Below are 16959 nucleotides of genomic sequence, written 5' to 3' on the forward strand. Positions count from 1 at the left end.
GTGTCGGGGCATGCCTTGATGCACCTTTGCTCCCTAATTGCATCCATATTTCACGCTTCGGTTTTGGTTTCTTCAGTTTGTATCTGACAGACTTGAGCGCCTGATCGCATGAGAACTCGACCCGGTCTGTTCCTCAGAGTCCATAGAAAGCGTTTTGATGAAATCAATGATGCCGGCTGATGATTCGTGTTGCAATATGAGGCTGGTGCAGATCAGGAATGAAGCCGCATCATCGGAAACAACATCTTCACAACCTTCACGAAGAACGAAATAGACCAAAATTCATTTTGAGCCTCATATCCTATATTTAGTCCCACGTACTCCCTGAGAAATAACAATTATTCCATGTCTAGACTACAACACGTAGGGCTGCGAAGACATCTGCAGGAGAGTCATAGGGACCTAGTTCATTCGAGCCGCGGCATACACATTCGCGAAAGTATGGCTGCATTTCGTTTGGTAGCCAGGTTTAGGAAAAGACCCAAAGTCTCGAATATTGATGTGATATATGAACGGGACGGTATCCTCGCAGTCTGAGTGCGCATGTAAGTTGTACTTGACTACCAGAGCTTCTCAAATAAAACAAATTGTAGAGCGAACCTTTACCGTTTTCATTACTTCTTCGTCAGAGCGCGACACCATACCAACACTCACTGTACTAGGGCAGTATAAACGCCGCATCGGGTACATTTTGGATGCATTCATCGTGTAATGTAAACGATGACTGTGTTCAGACAAAAGAAAAGGGTCCTGGTAAGGAGCATTACAGGGAGTGGTCTAGTTCGTTGAGACCTAGTCTAGGCTTAAAAGACAAGATGGACCTAGCACCAAACGGCGGGACCAGCGAAAGACCGCCCAGCTGGCACTTCGACGCGTGTGGCGAGCCTTTGTGTGTTCCACCACAATACCAGGGTCTGCTTCATGTTGCAGCGGAAACGGAGCGACCAATAGCTCGTGGTATAAGCAGTAGCAGCACCGTCTAGGGTAGAGAATCGCACTATCTCTCCGAAGCTGCATACTGAGTAAATCAGAGTGAAGTTAAGGCACCAATGAAGAGCCAGGGGAGGTTGAAGGTGGAGTTTCGAGGCCGCACTTTGACAACAAGCTGTAGAGCCCTTTTAGACTCCCCGCCACAGATAAAGAGTCTCGAAGCTCATACTCAATGCTTTTCGGGTCTACTTAGTAGTGGCTAGGTGCGAAGAGGATTGTCAGGCGTGCGGGTGTCCCAAGATGCCTGTGTCGGGCTGGGAGTCAGATTCACGAAATCGGCGAAATTGAACTGTGGGCTCGAAGTCCCTAGGGTCGCAAACATACCGCCATCTAGTATAGGAGACTTTGATGGTAAGACTATATGCTAACTTAGAGTAATGGAAGGGGGAAGACCTGATTGCTTCTAAGTATCTAGGCGGGGGTGGGGGAGTCGACCATATACGGTGATAAGTCTGACCTATTCGCTTCTTCGATATACCGGCCGGTTCGTGCTAGTCATAAGTGCTTTCGGGGAGAAATGAGTGGTAGAGAGGAGCCTATCTTCGAGCTCGTATTCTGGTGACTAGGCAGCGGCAGCTTAGAATCGGTTTCTTCGTCAGACGGTTGATAAAAGACAGACGGTGTTTCTAGAATTAAAACCGCAGCTATAAAGGCTGTAAGATGCCCCTATATGCTAGGAGATGATTTTGCCAGCCTATAAGAGCTCTTCCGCGAGACTCGGGGTGCCTTTTTAGGGCGCACTAAGGCTAGATCCGACTAAAGACGCTTACGGCTGGCAAAACTCATCGGCTACATCAATGGAGAGTTAAGGGAGAATGTATGCTTGTTACGGGCTGATTGAGGTGGTGCCTAGTAGGTCGAGGCTCGGAGAGGCGGAGAAGTCAATAGGGTTCCGCAACTACTGCGTAGAAACTCCGCCGAGATGTCGAGGGGCTTGTGGCCGTCCAAGGGCTGGCTTGAGTATAGGCCGTGAAGCGGACCATGTTGGTATTTGAGTTTGGCTAGGCCTAGTCGATACCGTAGATTTAAGGATACCTGGCGCAGAACAAATTTAGCTAGGCTTATTCATAAGGAGCCCTTAGTGGGCGAGATATAGGCTACACTAGAGGCTTGTGAGGTCCAGATTCACTACTACATTCCAAAAATCCCCGAATAGTATAGATTCTTTTCTTCCGCTCGATTCTTACCTAAGCGATGTGGGTTTCGCAAAAGGTCTTCTCAGCCGAACTCGGCTACAACAGTGTCATAGTGGGCGACGAAGGGAAAGGCTGTTCGAGAATACAAAGGGAGAAAGCTAGGGTCTTTACGGGCTGCAGATGTAAGGACAGCTACGTAGGAAGAAGTGGCATATAAATACAAATGAGAAAAGGAGCCCCCGGACTTAAAGCTGAAGATTGCCTAGGCAAATGAGAGTAGGCCAGATCGAGGACTAATCGGATATTGGAATGCTCAGTTTTGTTCCCGGAAGAATAGTAATTATATCGTAAGTAAGGTTTTTATATAAGTAACGGCGTGTGTGGGAGTAAGTGACGGCGAACGCACGCTAAGCTCTAATGCAATCGTGTCTCGCCCCATTCCAAAATGGGACGATACACGTGACTCTACAATGATGTTGGCGTACGTAATCTGAAGGACCCTTAGCAATTTGTTTGTATAATGAAGAGTAACGCGGAATAAGTTTGTTAACTAACCGTGAATCCGATTTTAAAGGTAAATGCAATCCGCGAGGATTTATTCGCTAGGTGGTTGTGTGGATCCGGTCGCATTTACGATTAACCGAGATTGCTCTATTTCTCCCGTTTCAATTAAGATACGTGAGTGGCTGACAACTCGTTGGAGGAGCGGAACCACTAGCATTGCAACATTTTATCAGGCTGAATATTTATCAATGCCTCTTACAGATCCGTCAATTTACTATCCATTGTGCCAATGTGATCTGGATACGGCTCAAACGTGGTATTACCTGCTCGAGGAAGGGACGGAGGAGGATGGCAGTAGAACGGGACAACCGATACACCGTCATTTCATGAAGATGATTCGCTGGACGGAAGAGGAGCGATCGTAAGAAACAACTATGCACGACTACTGTTGGCTGGTCGTCAAGCGTATCTTTAGGAAAGTCAATTTCGACCAGGCTTGGATTAATCAATTTAAGAGCTATAGTCATCTCCTCTTTCCTTTTATGTAAGAAGCCCCTTTTTGCGACGAATCCCATACCCTGGATCTCGATGTGTTTATGACTTTCAAGATAGCTAGCCGTAAGGAGAAAACGTAACGTCAGCTCTATATACCTTTGCCCCCCAAGGCCATTTAACGAATTTATTGCTTCCTCGACCGAGAAGAAGATATTATCAACCTTGATGACGCCTTATCCGTTGGCCCTTGTCCTAAATAATGGAGGGAGCTTGGGTTCAAATATATGTTGGCAGATGATCTCGACCCAAGAGAAAATATCAAAACTCTTATTCGCAACCTATAAGAGCAGCTAGAAAGTCGCTTCCTAAAGACCACTAATTATCGAATCATTTAGACCAATGTTGAGATTTTGTGGACCGTTATAGATACCCCGTTAGTGATAACAAATGTGCTAACAGATGCCTTAGTGGCGTATGGTATAAAACTCGATGATTACCACAACTCTATATATTACGCGATTGGGATTCGTGGGGCTCACTACATCGTCTTCATGTTCAGTGAGATTCAGGATATTCAAGTTCTTTATAGAATCGCTATCAATGGCCGAACAATTGGTCATGAGGGCCCTATATAGCGGTTTATTCGAGTGACATTTTTGATAGGGCTCAGGATTGCAAATGTCGAGAACCATTTTATTGGCATCCAAATAAAGGATAATCTCAGTTGGCAGGATAAATGGCATAGGGAACGTCCAGAATATAGTGCTTACACCACTTTTGAATGGGATTCTAGAAGCAGTGAAATTGTGGCATCACATGATGTAGGTTCTTCTGCTAAATTATCCTGCGAGATAATTTTACTAACGATCACTAGGGTAATAAAATCACAGAACTCGGATATCGGGTTTCTCCTAGGTAGACATACTCAACCTAAATGGCTTGTAAGCGAACCGGATGTTGGCCTCGCTTGCCGGAGAGTACACAAAGCATCGCACAGTAATTTGTACAATTTATTCTCCTGTTCTCCACTAACGTATTTGTTGAAAGGAACTTCAATCTAGTCAAAATAGCACTACAGATTGCCATCAATATACACTGAAGATATACTAGCGGTACAGTATATGTGTGTGTGTGTGTGTGTGTGTGTGTGTGTAATCAATGTACCCTGACTCCTCGTCGAGTTGAAACCCTGAATTGAGGTACAAGTGGGATAATCCAATTCAATCTCTGAGAAATTATCCAGCTACTTGTAGTCGCAGTAGCTCATCTCTCTTCGGCGTAGCGGAGTGGCAAGAGGTTGGTTCAAGGGCCCGAGGGCGCTTCGACCATTTCACGTCCTCCGAATCATTGGCAATCAAACGGCCACCCAAGTCATCCCACAACATTTTGCGCCACTCACTGTCGCCGGGGACCAGACCATGCGAGCGGAGCACAGCCAGGGCTTTCTCGTGCTCTTTGTGGAAGAAATTCGAGATTTAGTCGATGATGACGTGCTGAAGCCTGCTCCCTGACCAGCTCAGAGTCATCACCTGCTCCTAAACTGTTATGAGCGTGCAGGCACTGCAGGCAGACCTAGTTCCAGTTTCACAGAATGAAGTATCTGATGTCAAATTTGAACAATGCAATATTTCTGGTGCAATAAATTTCATTGTCAGCCTGTATTCAGTTATGAATAACTGAGTTTCACATAAACGTAATGTGGATGCTTGAATTCCTGTCAGATATCCAGTCCGACCCCTATGTCTCTCCTACGAGCTGAGGTGGGCCCGGTTCTTATAAGTAGGTGCCGTGTCAAAACGCCAGGGTAGCAGCTTAAACCTCTACATCGATGCCGAAGAACGGAATGGCGTGTCACGTATGGAATGACGAAGACACCAATAGACGTGTGTACCTAGACGCGTATTTTGATGGTGGGGGCGGGGCGTGAAAATAGCGTCCTGGAGGTGGTATGTTGCGACCCAGTCGTTATTTTCTGTAGGCATGACTCCCATTGCTCTATGTACCCGTGGCTGGCTAGCTTTTCCAAGCAGCACCCCTTGGTTTCACTAGAATCAATCATGTCCATTCCAGCAGACTTGGCTATGAGCCCACATTTGAAAGATGCCTATCGAGTGACCTGTCGCAACAGACACTTGATGACGTCTTTTAGTTCCTTGTCTGAGAGGGGCAATGACTCCAAATATCTGTCGTCCTGGGGCACGAGTATCTTCGCTGCTGCATATTGAAGAGGCAGCCAATGAGTGTTGCGTCATATCTCATCACACGCTTCTCTATTGGCATTGGTAAATGGTCAACTGGAGATTCAAATTATATGCGGTATTGCGGAGCACGTCATCTCTCTCATCACCTGGCAAGCGGTATCATAGTATTGGGAGTGTTTTGTATTGCGGCAGATGGTGCAGAACTTGGAAGATATTTGGGACTCCATCTGAGGAGATCACTCGCGAAGTCCTTCTAGATACAGCCAAACATTATCCATCCTCCACATTACAATACCTAGAAAGATACTCACTACAATTGCCGCCAGACATCACCAATATTTAAGTCCACCCTTAACTTGACTAGACTTGTCACTACCACTGCGTTTACCCTGTTACGCCCTCAGTGCGTGCTGCACACTTTGTGATTTATTTTTCAGATATTCATGTGTGAAGGTAGGCAGCTCGTCGAGATTATTTGATCAAATGGAGGCAAAAGGTGATGGCTAGTCAAAATGCGAATAGTCTTGTGTTATTATTCCTGAATCTATTGAATTAGATAAAATCAAATACATCCAATCAGCTGTTCTGGTAGGCTGATCATACATGGGCAAATCTCACACGCTTGGTTCGTAGCCGACTTTGGCTTTCTCCGTAAAGACGGCTGCCCTCGCATATCGTCCTTCCATTCCCGGAAAAGACACTATCCTTCGAGAGTAGCTTAGGGGACTCAGCTTTCATGTGATCTAGAAGTAGATATTTGATGGAGTTCCTGTCCCTGATGCATGCCTGGATCCATGGCGATATCCCATACCGGTCAATGGTATCGGGATTAGCGCCTCTTGAGAGTAGCAGGCTCACCAAGTCTCTGTTAGCCCTGAACACGGCAAGCCAGAGCGCTGTTTGGCCCTCACGATTTGGAAGATCGATCTTAATACAAGAGTGTTGAAGTAGCTGGTTCACGACCGCAGAAGACCCTTTTTCCACGCCGTACCACAGAGCACACATGCCGTTCGCATTTCTCATATTCACACGCGACTTTCTCTTGCGCAGTAAGAGATTGGTAACCCGCTCTGAGCCATGTTTAGCGGCGGTCATGAGAGGAGAAAAGTCATTGACCATCGCATCTACGTCGGCTCGGTAGGAAAGCAAGGTCTTTGCAAAGGCGCGATTGTTGGTTTTAGCGGCCCAGTGAAGCGCAGAGCTGTTTTGGTGCCTGATATTATATTTTATCAGGGTGAGGCGTAGCTTGGGATAAAGTGTTGGGTGTGTTCGAGCAAGAGCAGAAATATCGCCTCCCTGCAAGATGCTAGCTATAATCCAAAGGATCTCTGTTGGGCAGTCGAGAATAGAAACCTGCATGAAATAGTCAGTATTTGGAAGACTCCTCTTATTTCAACTGTTCATACCATGATTTGGGGCGCTGAAGTTCAGGATCGCAAACGGTGACAAAAACTGCTGCTTAGAAGACCTTTGTTGGTTCAAAGATGACGGACGATGGCAATGAAGAGTGATGAAGTTAATGCAATTAAATTCTTGGGCTTTTTTGAATTGAGAATCCCAGCAAAGGCGAGATGACGAGGGAAAGGAGAAGCTTAAATAACACTCTTTGTCTCGGCCAAGCATCAGTTTCCTCCTATCTACTGACGTAGCAACCGGCTAGTGATCCTGGGAGCTCTGTCTGGGCTTCTAGGATTGTTGCCTGGTTCTATAGAGACCAATAGGATACATGGTATTTATGGGGCTGCTTGAATTGAGAGTCTACGACATTGGTGCATTTGTAAGAAATCCATGACTTGGTTCGGTTAGAATAGAAGAGTAGCCCCGAATTTTGTGCTCTGTGTACCAGGCCATGAAGTTACAGACTCAATTGAGGGCTCATTTGCTTCCAAAGAATACCACAAATTCAGCTTTGAACCATCCGTCGACCCATAGCTGACCGACCTTGGAGTATGGGTTCTTCCGGTGCAAATGTAGATGGCTTCAGTAACAAGAATTGAAGGGCGATCAAACGTACTGATAATCCCAAAGTGGCGCTTTTTCTGCTGGACCACGCTTATACCTGAGGCATAAGTACCTGGGATATGGTATAGCCATTGGTTTCCATTTGGGTCCATTCTTTCTGATAAGCCCTTAAAAACAAGCCGATGTCTACTGTCACGATAGTTCCGAGGATATAATCGAGATGTTCATCAAACAAAAAGCAGATTCCGCGCGACCGTGAGGTCACCTTGCCCAAGTGCTATTTTGGTGTGGATGACAAAGGCCGCCAGCCACTTAATCGAGCAACAATTCATGATGACGGAAAAGACTGGGTCAATTGAGTGGGACCGTCTTAGAAGCATTTCTTGCCGCAGTTGAATCCAGTGTCCGTCGGCTAGGGACCTACGTTGACGTGCTACAGATCCAAGGGAGGAGATAATGAAGGCACTCAATGACGTTGTGGACAGCGGCCAAGTGCGATACATCGGCGCTAGCTTGGTTAATTCCACTTTTAATCTGTCCTCCGCGACATCAAATCAAATCCCACCCGGGTGAGGCATGGCGCAGGAAAAGCCCGAAGGGATCAGCGGCCAGCTTTTCATTCCGATATTGTGGAGTAAAGCGCAAGAGGTTGTTGAAGCTGCGATATTTGCTAACTATGCCTAGTACCATAGCAGTAGTAAAGCTCTGTTGCCTGGCGGAAGTTGAATCTCAGTGCAAGAACGTGGTGAAGAGATTTCAAAACGCGTTGAACTAAACCAAAAAAGAGGCTTTTGACTGGAATCATCCGTGGAGTAATTTGACGGACTACAGACCGCCTTGAATATTTAGAGGGTGGGTGTCATTATTTATCTTGATGGAATGGGGAGAGCCAGATTTAAAATCAAACATATGCGGGGAATTGGTTGATCGTAATTTGCAGTACAGTAGATTTCGAAAACGGCTTCCCCGTAGAACACTCACGGCTTGTTTCTCGGCCCGTACCCGAAACCACACTAGGCCAAATTCGGACTAGTGGTAAGCTAACATATATTGTGAGCCAAGCATGGTCAATACCAAATCCAAATTCAAACTAGTGTGGTTTCGGGTACGGGCCGAGAAACAAGCCGTGAGTGTTCTACGGGGAAGCCGTTTTCGAAATCTACTGTATGACCAAAGGGACAGAGAACTTTACTGACCCACCCGAATTTTAACACCGTAGAAAGCGCTTTTGTGAGATCGAAGGATCTGTAAATCTCAAAGAATATGAAGTCTTACATTGTGATTTTAAAGATAACACGGAGCAGTACCTTTGCTTAGCAAAGCAGAGTCAAGACTCACATACTAGTGCAACTGTCTATCATTAATTACCGCTATTCCTCATCATCTCCACAACCCCCCTAAATGCCTGTTGCCGCTGCTGCTCCCAGCCATTGAATGCAATTTTCGAAAAACCGACTGGGATCTGGTCGTCGCCGGCGATGAGCTTCTGCATCGTCTATACGCAACGAATAGGATTGATCAGTAAACAATATACCGATAGCATGGAAATCAAAGTTTCCAGGTAAAATAGGAGTCTCGCTTGAATTTAGACGAAGGAAATCAAGGGGCTTGCTTACCTCATCTGCGAACTCGTCCACAGGAATCCCCTCCGTTCGGTTTTTGGTCATGTCGGGTTGGTGGTTAGCGTCATGAAGCTCGGCTATAAAATACAGTCTTAGCATATTTGTGGGTAGTGTAAAGGGAATATAATAGCTATGATAGTAAATAAGAAAGGTATGAAGGAGGCCTTACTTTTCACCAAAGGAGGAAATATCTCAACCACTTTGACCTTAGTTTCCTTCAGCTGCTCCCTTAAACAAAGAATCCAGTGGTGAAGGGCTGCCTTGCTAGCACAATAGTTAGAGCACCGAAGTATCGGGACCAGGGCGAGGTTTGATGATGTACTGCAAGATGAGGCACCAATCTGTCAGTAGTGAAACAAGTATAAGATATGCTGCGCGAGAATGGTTCTCTTTCTTAGCCTCACGCGCGCACTTACAAGATAAACGATGTAGGCATATCCGATTTTGCTTGAAAGAAAGGGAGAAATCCTTTCGTCAGAGCAAGATAGGCGGTGTAGTTGACCTAGGCGACCCGAATTTATATCAGTCCGTGGTAGACGACGGCAGAGATATAGAGCTATTTGTCTGCTCACCGTAAGTTCCTCCTGAATGCGATCGATGTCGATCGTTTCAGGCTCGCTAAAGATAGATCGTCGCTGAATGCCCGAGTTTAGGAAGACGCAGTCCAAGTCCGGGTGAGAAGCGGTGACACTGGCAGGTTCGAATTTCCTCTGGTCAGCATCTAATGCAAAACAACTCATGATACTACTCAAAAGTCCACAGATCAAATCGACTTACTCGGCCACGAACTGCTGGACTTCATCCAGATTGCGTACATCAAACTGGATACCCGCGGCCCTCGCGGGGCCATGCTTCTGCACAAACAAATCAAGATTTTCCTTGCGACGACCAACCGCGATAACAAAGCTACCCTTCTGGATTAATCGTTCCGCCAGCGTGTGTCCGATCCCTTCAGAATAAGTTAGCCAATGAAGTGTCTGATGAGCTTGCTCTCCAGAGAGCTAAGCACCGGTTTAGGCAATAAAAACCTCCACTCACCAGACGTGGCCCCCAGGATGATGATTTTCTTGTACGGAAAGGCCATGTTGTCCTTTGCAGGAACAGACACGCGATTATTATAATGCACAAATGAGGTGTAGTGGAGTATTTGTAGGAGCTACAAACGAGAATATTCGTTGAGTACGGAGACTGAGCAATCCAGCCTTTAGCTAAGTCCGGGCGGAGATAAAATGGCAATATCAGCGATTACCAACTGCAAAAGATTTGAAATAATGAGCGTATAAGCAGACTCCGCGCCGATTGCACCCCTATCGGCTGTACCCCCACCTCAGCATATTTCCATGACGCCAAGACATGTTCTTGAAGATCATATATTACAAGCCCCACACCCGTTTCAAGCTTCCGTGGCTAACTTGATAGTGCGGCATATCGGGATTTCGGAGCGCCGAGTACCGACCACCGACTCCCCAAACCCTCCCTTCTAGTCTGCCTCACAAGCCCACAAATTTGGTGGTCAACTGATCTGCTGCATCGTTCCCGAATTATTGCAGCATGCAGACCAAACAAACAGGATGTTGTGGTGTCCCCAGTCGTTGGAATAAATGCTTGATTGCTTGCCGTACTGATATGCTAACACGGGGAACTGCTGCTGATTTACTGCTATTGATTGAGACTCCTCGGCTCTGGTTGGCTGATAATAACACATAGGTTGATGGATTATGAACTATCGGTCACGGACAACGTACGAAGAGGACAAAAATAAGAATAATATCGTCCCTAGTCACCACATTGGTTAAAAGTGATTCTCAGGATACATTTTCTCTAGCGATAATACGCAATCTAACATTGTTAGTTTCTCACTAAGTGACTCAAATAGCTTAAGTCTGACAATTGGGGGCGGGGCTATCATGGCGAACCGCCATTCACCTTCACCACCTGCCCAGTAATCCACCTGCTTTCATTCTTCCACAACAGACTTACCGCTTCAGCGATCTCATCTGGGTCCGCAATCCGATTGAAGGGGTTCCGACTTGCAATCTTTTGTATGGTGTCGACACTATTGGTCTTGTTGAAGAGCTCGGTCCTCGTTGCTCCAGGAGAAATAGCATTGACCCGAATGCCCTGCGTGGCAAGTTCCTTGGCCATTATTCGTGTCATCTGGTTCAACGCAGCTTTCGTGGACACGTAAAGTAGAAGCTCTGGAGGCGCCGAACCAGAGTCTGCAAGGTCGGTAGAGATGAAGATGATAGCGCTGCCCGGTTTCATGTACGGGACAGCTTCCTGTTAAAAGCAATTAGAATCTACTCCAGAGTAAAGGGCAGAGAAGTATATCCACCTTCGCAACAAAACAGGGTCCCTTGACGTTCACGGCAAACGCCCGATCGAAGCTTTCATCTGTGATATCTCGCAGGCCGCCTACGGGTACGAAGGCCGCGTTTGGAATAAGCACGTCGATACTCCCAAATCGTGCCACGGTTTCCTTGACCAGACGAATTATTTCTGATGGCTTGGAAATATCTGCCTGCACTGCAAGTGCACGTTCATTGCCGATTTGTGTCACAAGATCCTCTGCCGCCGAAGCATCGGTCAAATAGTTGATCACCACGGACGCACCGTCCCTTGCAGCACATAGTGCAATGGCTTTGCCAATTCCTTTGGAGGCTCCGGCAACGACTACAACGAGGTCTGCGATGGACATCTTGGCTGAAAGGTCGAATACAGGCGAACGTCAAGGAGGAATGGATGGTGCGAGAGTATGCCGTAGATTTCAGGACCTAATTTCCGCTTTTATATTCCTTTCAGACATAACTCTCTTGGCGGTGCATCCGAGTCACTGTATTTGTTGGTGTGAGGGTAAATTTTGAGGATCTCCCCAACCGGCCATCTAACAGAAACACCACGGGCCGGAGGTAGACCGAACGGCCGAACGGCCGATGTACGGGGTCGTTCATCTTGCGCCGGGTCTTGCAACCTACCAGTAGACATATAATCTAGCCGAATAGGATACAAGGCAAACTTAAAAATGTAGCTAAGCTGCGTGGGAGTAAGCAGTACCAGAATCCGCTTAAACCCGTCCAAAATCCAATATTACATAGTTCGCTGAGTGAAAAAATTGGGCCAGAAAAAGGACGTACCGTGGCGCTTTTTCTTCACTGCGGTTCGGCCTCCGATGTGCCAAGCACATTCGGCTCTAACACTACTTTCTGAGTGGCGGCTACTACTGCTGCCAAGCAGAACCAGCTGCCATCAATATACGTATAGTCCTTCAAGCAGCCAGTACACGTGGACCGCATTCCAACGCTTGCCCTATTCTGTTTCATTTTACTTTCCTGTTGCCTGCAGCAGACAGAGATGATGTTCGAAAAATTTGCCAATGTATCAAACTGAGGGTATTCATACCCAGGTAGCAAGCTGGATCTAAAAAGGAAGGAATATTTCAAATAGTACCACATCGCGTTGTTCTTCTTGATCGAATTCCTGATTGGCTTCCAGTGTGGGATTACTGGGATTTACACGGGTTGAATATGGCGTAGCTAGCTCAAAGCCTATATCTTTCGCTACGACAGCCATTATAGTGAAAGTGATCAATCAAGTAATGCTGATTAATTTAATGACGGACAGTGTGACTAGCCACTAGGGAAGCCTTGTAATTTCGATAAATGTGGACGCTGGCTATAGCATAGATCGCAAAATTACGATGCTCACTACCATGTGAGAACGAAATTAGATCATCTATGACTTGCAAAGAGCGCGCTGATCGTGGCAAATAATTGTTGCTTTGCCTTGTGGATCTTTACTCTAATAGACGCATATTGGATCTGGCACCTCTACAGCCAGCTCGCGGATATTTCGCCTCTTCTCTGCGTACTCTGTGGGGTGGCGTGGCGTACGAATAAGATTCGAAGAAATGTACACGTTAATGGGCCGCAGCCTCGTGGCTTTGTTGGCATCTATATTGTGTTAAGGCAACTAGTGTCTGTAGAGCCAGGGATACTAAGTTTTCGGGAGATCTTGTTCAGCTTGTAGCCTTCGTTTCTAGGCCTAGACCTCGCCAAAAACATTTAGAGGGCGGGCATTGCCTGCCCTCCGCCCGACCCGCGAGGGCGGAGGGCGTGTAGGTGCCCGCCCTCGCCCGGCCCTCAGCCCTCATCCGCCCGCATAACCAGCCTCTTGTAATTGCTGTAATATGATCTTCCACGCATCGTATGAAGTTCAAAATTAGACCATAGATTCAAGTAAACTTTATAAGTGTATTTTTGAATTTTGAACTAAATGCGATACGTGAAAATAGAGAAATCGTGTAAAAATGTAGAACTCATATCTTGATATTGGATATATATTTTTGAGATATGCGGCAGCACCACCACTTTCTGAGTGAAACTCTGTAATTTATAAACTATCTAAATAACGCGTTCTATAATATATTTGAAAGTAATTTATAAATTTAACTATTAATGTATTCTACCTATTGAAAGAAAATTAAATATTACGTATGTAAAAGGTCTATAAACAGCGTTCATACATAGCGTAATTAAAAAAATCACGTTTTTTGCCTGTTTGTCTTGTTTGTCGGCCCTCAAAATGTTTAGAGGGCCGCTTGGTGAGGGCGGAAAAAGACCCGCCCGACCCGCGGGCGGGCGATCCCCGCCCTCCGCCCTCAAAATTGTGGGTCCGCGAGCTACCCTCGGAGGGCCGCTCGCGGGCGGGTGCGAGGTCTATCTAGGCCGTCCATATGGGAACGTATTCCTTATACGTAAGCCAATCATTTGGTGCTCTTGGCATATTTGATAAACACTGGAGAATCTTGGCACCTCTGGTTCTTATCAATCTGCTTATAAATATTGGAGTATTATTCTAGCGACCACATCACCAAACCGCGTAACCCCTTTACATAAGATGACCAATCTCGGGATCAGTGGGGTGCGCTCGCCCCGACGCTCCGAGTAGTGCTAAGTTACCGTGGGTATATATGTCGCGACGATGGATCTGCGAAATCACTAATGCAATCAAATCTTCGCATTCTGGATCTTCTTTTTACTTATTGCTTTTTGAACTTCCTTGCTATCTACAATGGCGACAATGAAAGCATGGCAATTTCGGTCTTCAGGCGGCCCAATCGAGAAGAACCTTTTTCAGCCCGATTCAGGGATTCCCAAACCGAAAACCACAGCCAACGAGGCACTTGTTGAGGTCTACAGCACGGCGCTCAATCCAATTGACTACAAGATTCTTGAAGTTGGTCTCCTTACGAAAATGATTTTCCGGTCACCTGTTACGCCTGGCTTGGATGTGTGCGGTCGCGTTGTTGAGATCGGTAGTCAAGTGGACTCCTTTCGTGTTGGCGATATCGTATACGGCTCTTGCAATGGGGTTTTCGGGCACGGAGCCCTTGCCCAATTTGTCCCTGTCTCAACAGATGCACTTGCGTTGGTACCGGATGGGTTCAAAGCCGACGACATGGCCTCCATCGCTACTGTTGGGATGACAACATACCAAGGCTTAAAACCACATGTTAAAGCGGGCGACAAAGTATTCATCAATGGTGGATCTGGAGGCACCGGTGTTGTGTCGATACAAATTGCGAAGGCGCTTGGATGTCACGTCACGACGTCTTGTTCCACAGCCAATGTTAAACTTTGCAAGAGTCTGGGCGCGGATGAGGTTTTGGACTACCGATCGGCCGGAATAATAGAGCAATTGAATGGAAAGGGGCAAATTTTCGATCTGATCCTCGACAATGTAGGATCTCCGTCCAATTTGTACAGAGTGTCGCACGCATTCATTGTACCGGGCGGCAAGTTCATCCAAGTCGGTATGGGAATGAGTTTGAGCGCCATGAAACAGCTCATCGGCAATGTGATGCTCCCCAGCTTTTTAGGAGGCGGAAAAAGAAAGTACATATTTGTCATGGCAAAGGCTAACGGCACCGACTTCGATCAGCTCGCGTCGTGGATGAAGGAAGGAAAGATACGTGCCGTCATTGACTCGACTTTCGATTTCAATTCCGCGCCGAAAGCATTTGAGAGGCTGAAAACGGGTAGAGCGAGAGGCAAGGTCGTGGTCCATGTGAAGGAGTCGTGAGGCAATGTGTGGCGGATCTGACTCCAGAACTATTGTTTATCGAAATGGGGGTTATTTACATCTCTCCTTTTGCTTTTGTACGTGAAATTGGGCATTCCGTTCGTTCTAATATGGTTAGACCTCCGCAAAGCCCATCTCAGCGCTGACAAATCGGCCCCTGTAATTGCTGTATTACGACCTTCCACTGATCGTATGAAGTTTAAACTTAGAATATCAAATTATAGTAGCTATATAAGTATGCATTTCAATTTTAAACGAAATCTAACCGGCGAAAGTTAAGATATTACGGGAAATGTAAAAGTTGATATTCTAATACTAGATATATATTTGGGATTTGTATAGGTGTACTACTACTTTCTAGGTGAATTTCTATAATTTTAAAATCATCTAAATCAACGAGTTTTTCACGTTTTTAAACGTAATATATAAATATAACTAGTAACTAATTCTAAATCATTTAAATTAATAGAATATTACCTTAGGTATAATAGTGAGAAACGGTGCTAAACATAGGGTAATTAAAGAAAACCAAAAAAGGGGTTCAACTTTACTTGGCATCTCGATTTCTCGGCATATTTGCATTGTTTGGGGCCCATTGGGCCCCACAAAAGCCCAGTGGGCTTCTACCTTAGGCCCATAGCCCATCGGTGGGCCCGAGACCGGGCCCAAAACCCGGCCCATTTGCGGGTTGGGCCCGGGTTGGGCTTTGGGCTTTGTGGGCTCTGCGGAGGTCTAAATATGGTGTAGTCAACAATAGAAGTACGACAAAGCTCTATCTAACAGAATTCAGTGGACTCTCAATACTTGCCTGGCTTTGCAGCAACGCGATTACCGCTGTGGTCTGGTGTATTTTTTTGGCTATTGTAGATCGTTCCTGTAGCTTAAAGTACTCGACCCAACGCACGGTCCAATTCCCGGTGGGAATTGGACCGCACTGGTCTAATGCAAAAACTAGTCTAATGCAAAACTTCATCTACCCACCATCTTAAACATGACATTTAGCACCCTTCCCCTATAGTATCTATGGTGAATTTAATATTTACAGAATCGTCTGCTTCCGCACTTTCTTCTCCCGTATTAATATCCCCTGGTTTTGACTTCTCCATTGAGAGAGCGGCTTCTGAAGTAGAAGCCGCAATCCACTTCTTTTTAGCTTGCTGGATTAATCTCTTCCTCTCTGCGTCATCTCTCACTTTTATATGCCTTTTTTGCATTTAAAGAGCTTAGAGGGCCCCCCATATTAACCCTTCGCTTGGTTTTATTGGCATCCTTCCGGCGCTTTAGGTCCAAAATGTTGATGTTGTCCTGCGCATACTGAGCGCCCGCTTCCACTAAAGCAAGCCCACCAGCTAAAAATGGAGCTATTTGACGGCGTAGCTTAGGAGAAATAGAGTCAAGCTCATCTCCAATATCGTCAAGTTTCTCTTGATTTTTTTAGCGTATTTCCGGAAGTCTTTAACGTCTTTTACCGGTGAATTTGGTATAGAGCTTGACGCCGGAGGGGTATCACCATCCCCATCCCATATCTCTAAAACTGACTCTGGAAGATTAGGATCGTCATTCCAACCTAGCTTCTCTAAAGCAGCATCTGCATTTAAAGGATAGATACCGCACCTTTCAAAGCAAGAGCGTATTGTACGGCTTTTAAAAGCTTGGTTCCGAACCCCATGGATGCTAGAAAAAAAGTCCGATTTTTGCTTTACCGAACCACCCCACTGTACTATATCATTATTATTCTTACGAAAATAATGTTTTAGCACCTGAAACGGCACATCGTCAAGCGGCTGACATATATGCGTTGTATGTGGGATAAAACAGTATGGAATAATCAGATTATTCTCGCAGAATTTGATAAATTCATAGGTGAGATGGGAGCCATGATTATCCATAAGAAGCAGCCGAAAACCCGTCTTTGTACAGCGATTTTTAGTGCTTTCTTCGAATGATTGAAGCCATTGAAAGGCTATA

At 46.0% G+C, this 16959-nt stretch overlaps 4 protein-coding genes across 4 annotated transcripts; 1 reads left to right on the forward strand and 3 right to left on the reverse strand.

The window, feature by feature from the left end:
* Positions 1-5858: 5858 nt before the first annotated feature.
* N7471_013585 (ankyrin repeat domain-containing protein) lies at positions 5859-6685 on the reverse strand (the record flags this gene model as incomplete). The annotated part of the gene is made up of 2 exons (XM_057286304.1): positions 5859-5870; positions 5930-6685. 2 exons carry the CDS (start codon positions 6683-6685, stop codon positions 5859-5861), a joined length of 768 nt encoding a protein of 255 aa, XP_057129629.1.
* Positions 6686-8648: 1963 nt separating this feature from the next.
* Positions 8649-9994, reverse strand: N7471_013586 (NADP(+)-dependent dehydrogenase; the record flags this gene model as incomplete). The annotated part of the gene is made up of 7 exons (XM_057286305.1): positions 8649-8783; positions 8905-8987; positions 9080-9231; positions 9327-9412; positions 9483-9600; positions 9688-9859; positions 9949-9994. 7 exons carry the CDS (start codon positions 9992-9994, stop codon positions 8649-8651), a joined length of 792 nt encoding a protein of 263 aa, XP_057129630.1.
* An 821-nt stretch (positions 9995-10815) lies between these two features.
* N7471_013587 (putative oxidoreductase, short-chain dehydrogenase/reductase family) lies at positions 10816-11608 on the reverse strand (the record flags this gene model as incomplete). Its single annotated transcript, XM_057286306.1, has 2 exons — positions 10816-11190; positions 11246-11608. The coding sequence occupies 2 exons, from the start codon at positions 11606-11608 to the stop codon at positions 10816-10818; spliced, it is 738 nt and encodes a 245-aa protein (XP_057129631.1).
* Positions 11609-13980: 2372 nt separating this feature from the next.
* Positions 13981-14991, forward strand: N7471_013588 (NAD(P)-dependent alcohol dehydrogenase; the record flags this gene model as incomplete). The annotated part of the gene is made up of 1 exon (XM_057286307.1): positions 13981-14991. The coding sequence occupies one exon, from the start codon at positions 13981-13983 to the stop codon at positions 14989-14991; it is 1011 nt and encodes a 336-aa protein (XP_057129632.1).
* Positions 14992-16959: the final 1968 nt, after the last annotated feature.

Source organism: Penicillium samsonianum (assembly GCF_028829775.1).
Source record: "Penicillium samsonianum strain IBT 33392 chromosome Unknown utg000009l_segment0_segment0, whole genome shotgun sequence".
NCBI lineage: Eukaryota > Fungi > Ascomycota > Eurotiomycetes > Eurotiales > Aspergillaceae > Penicillium > Penicillium samsonianum.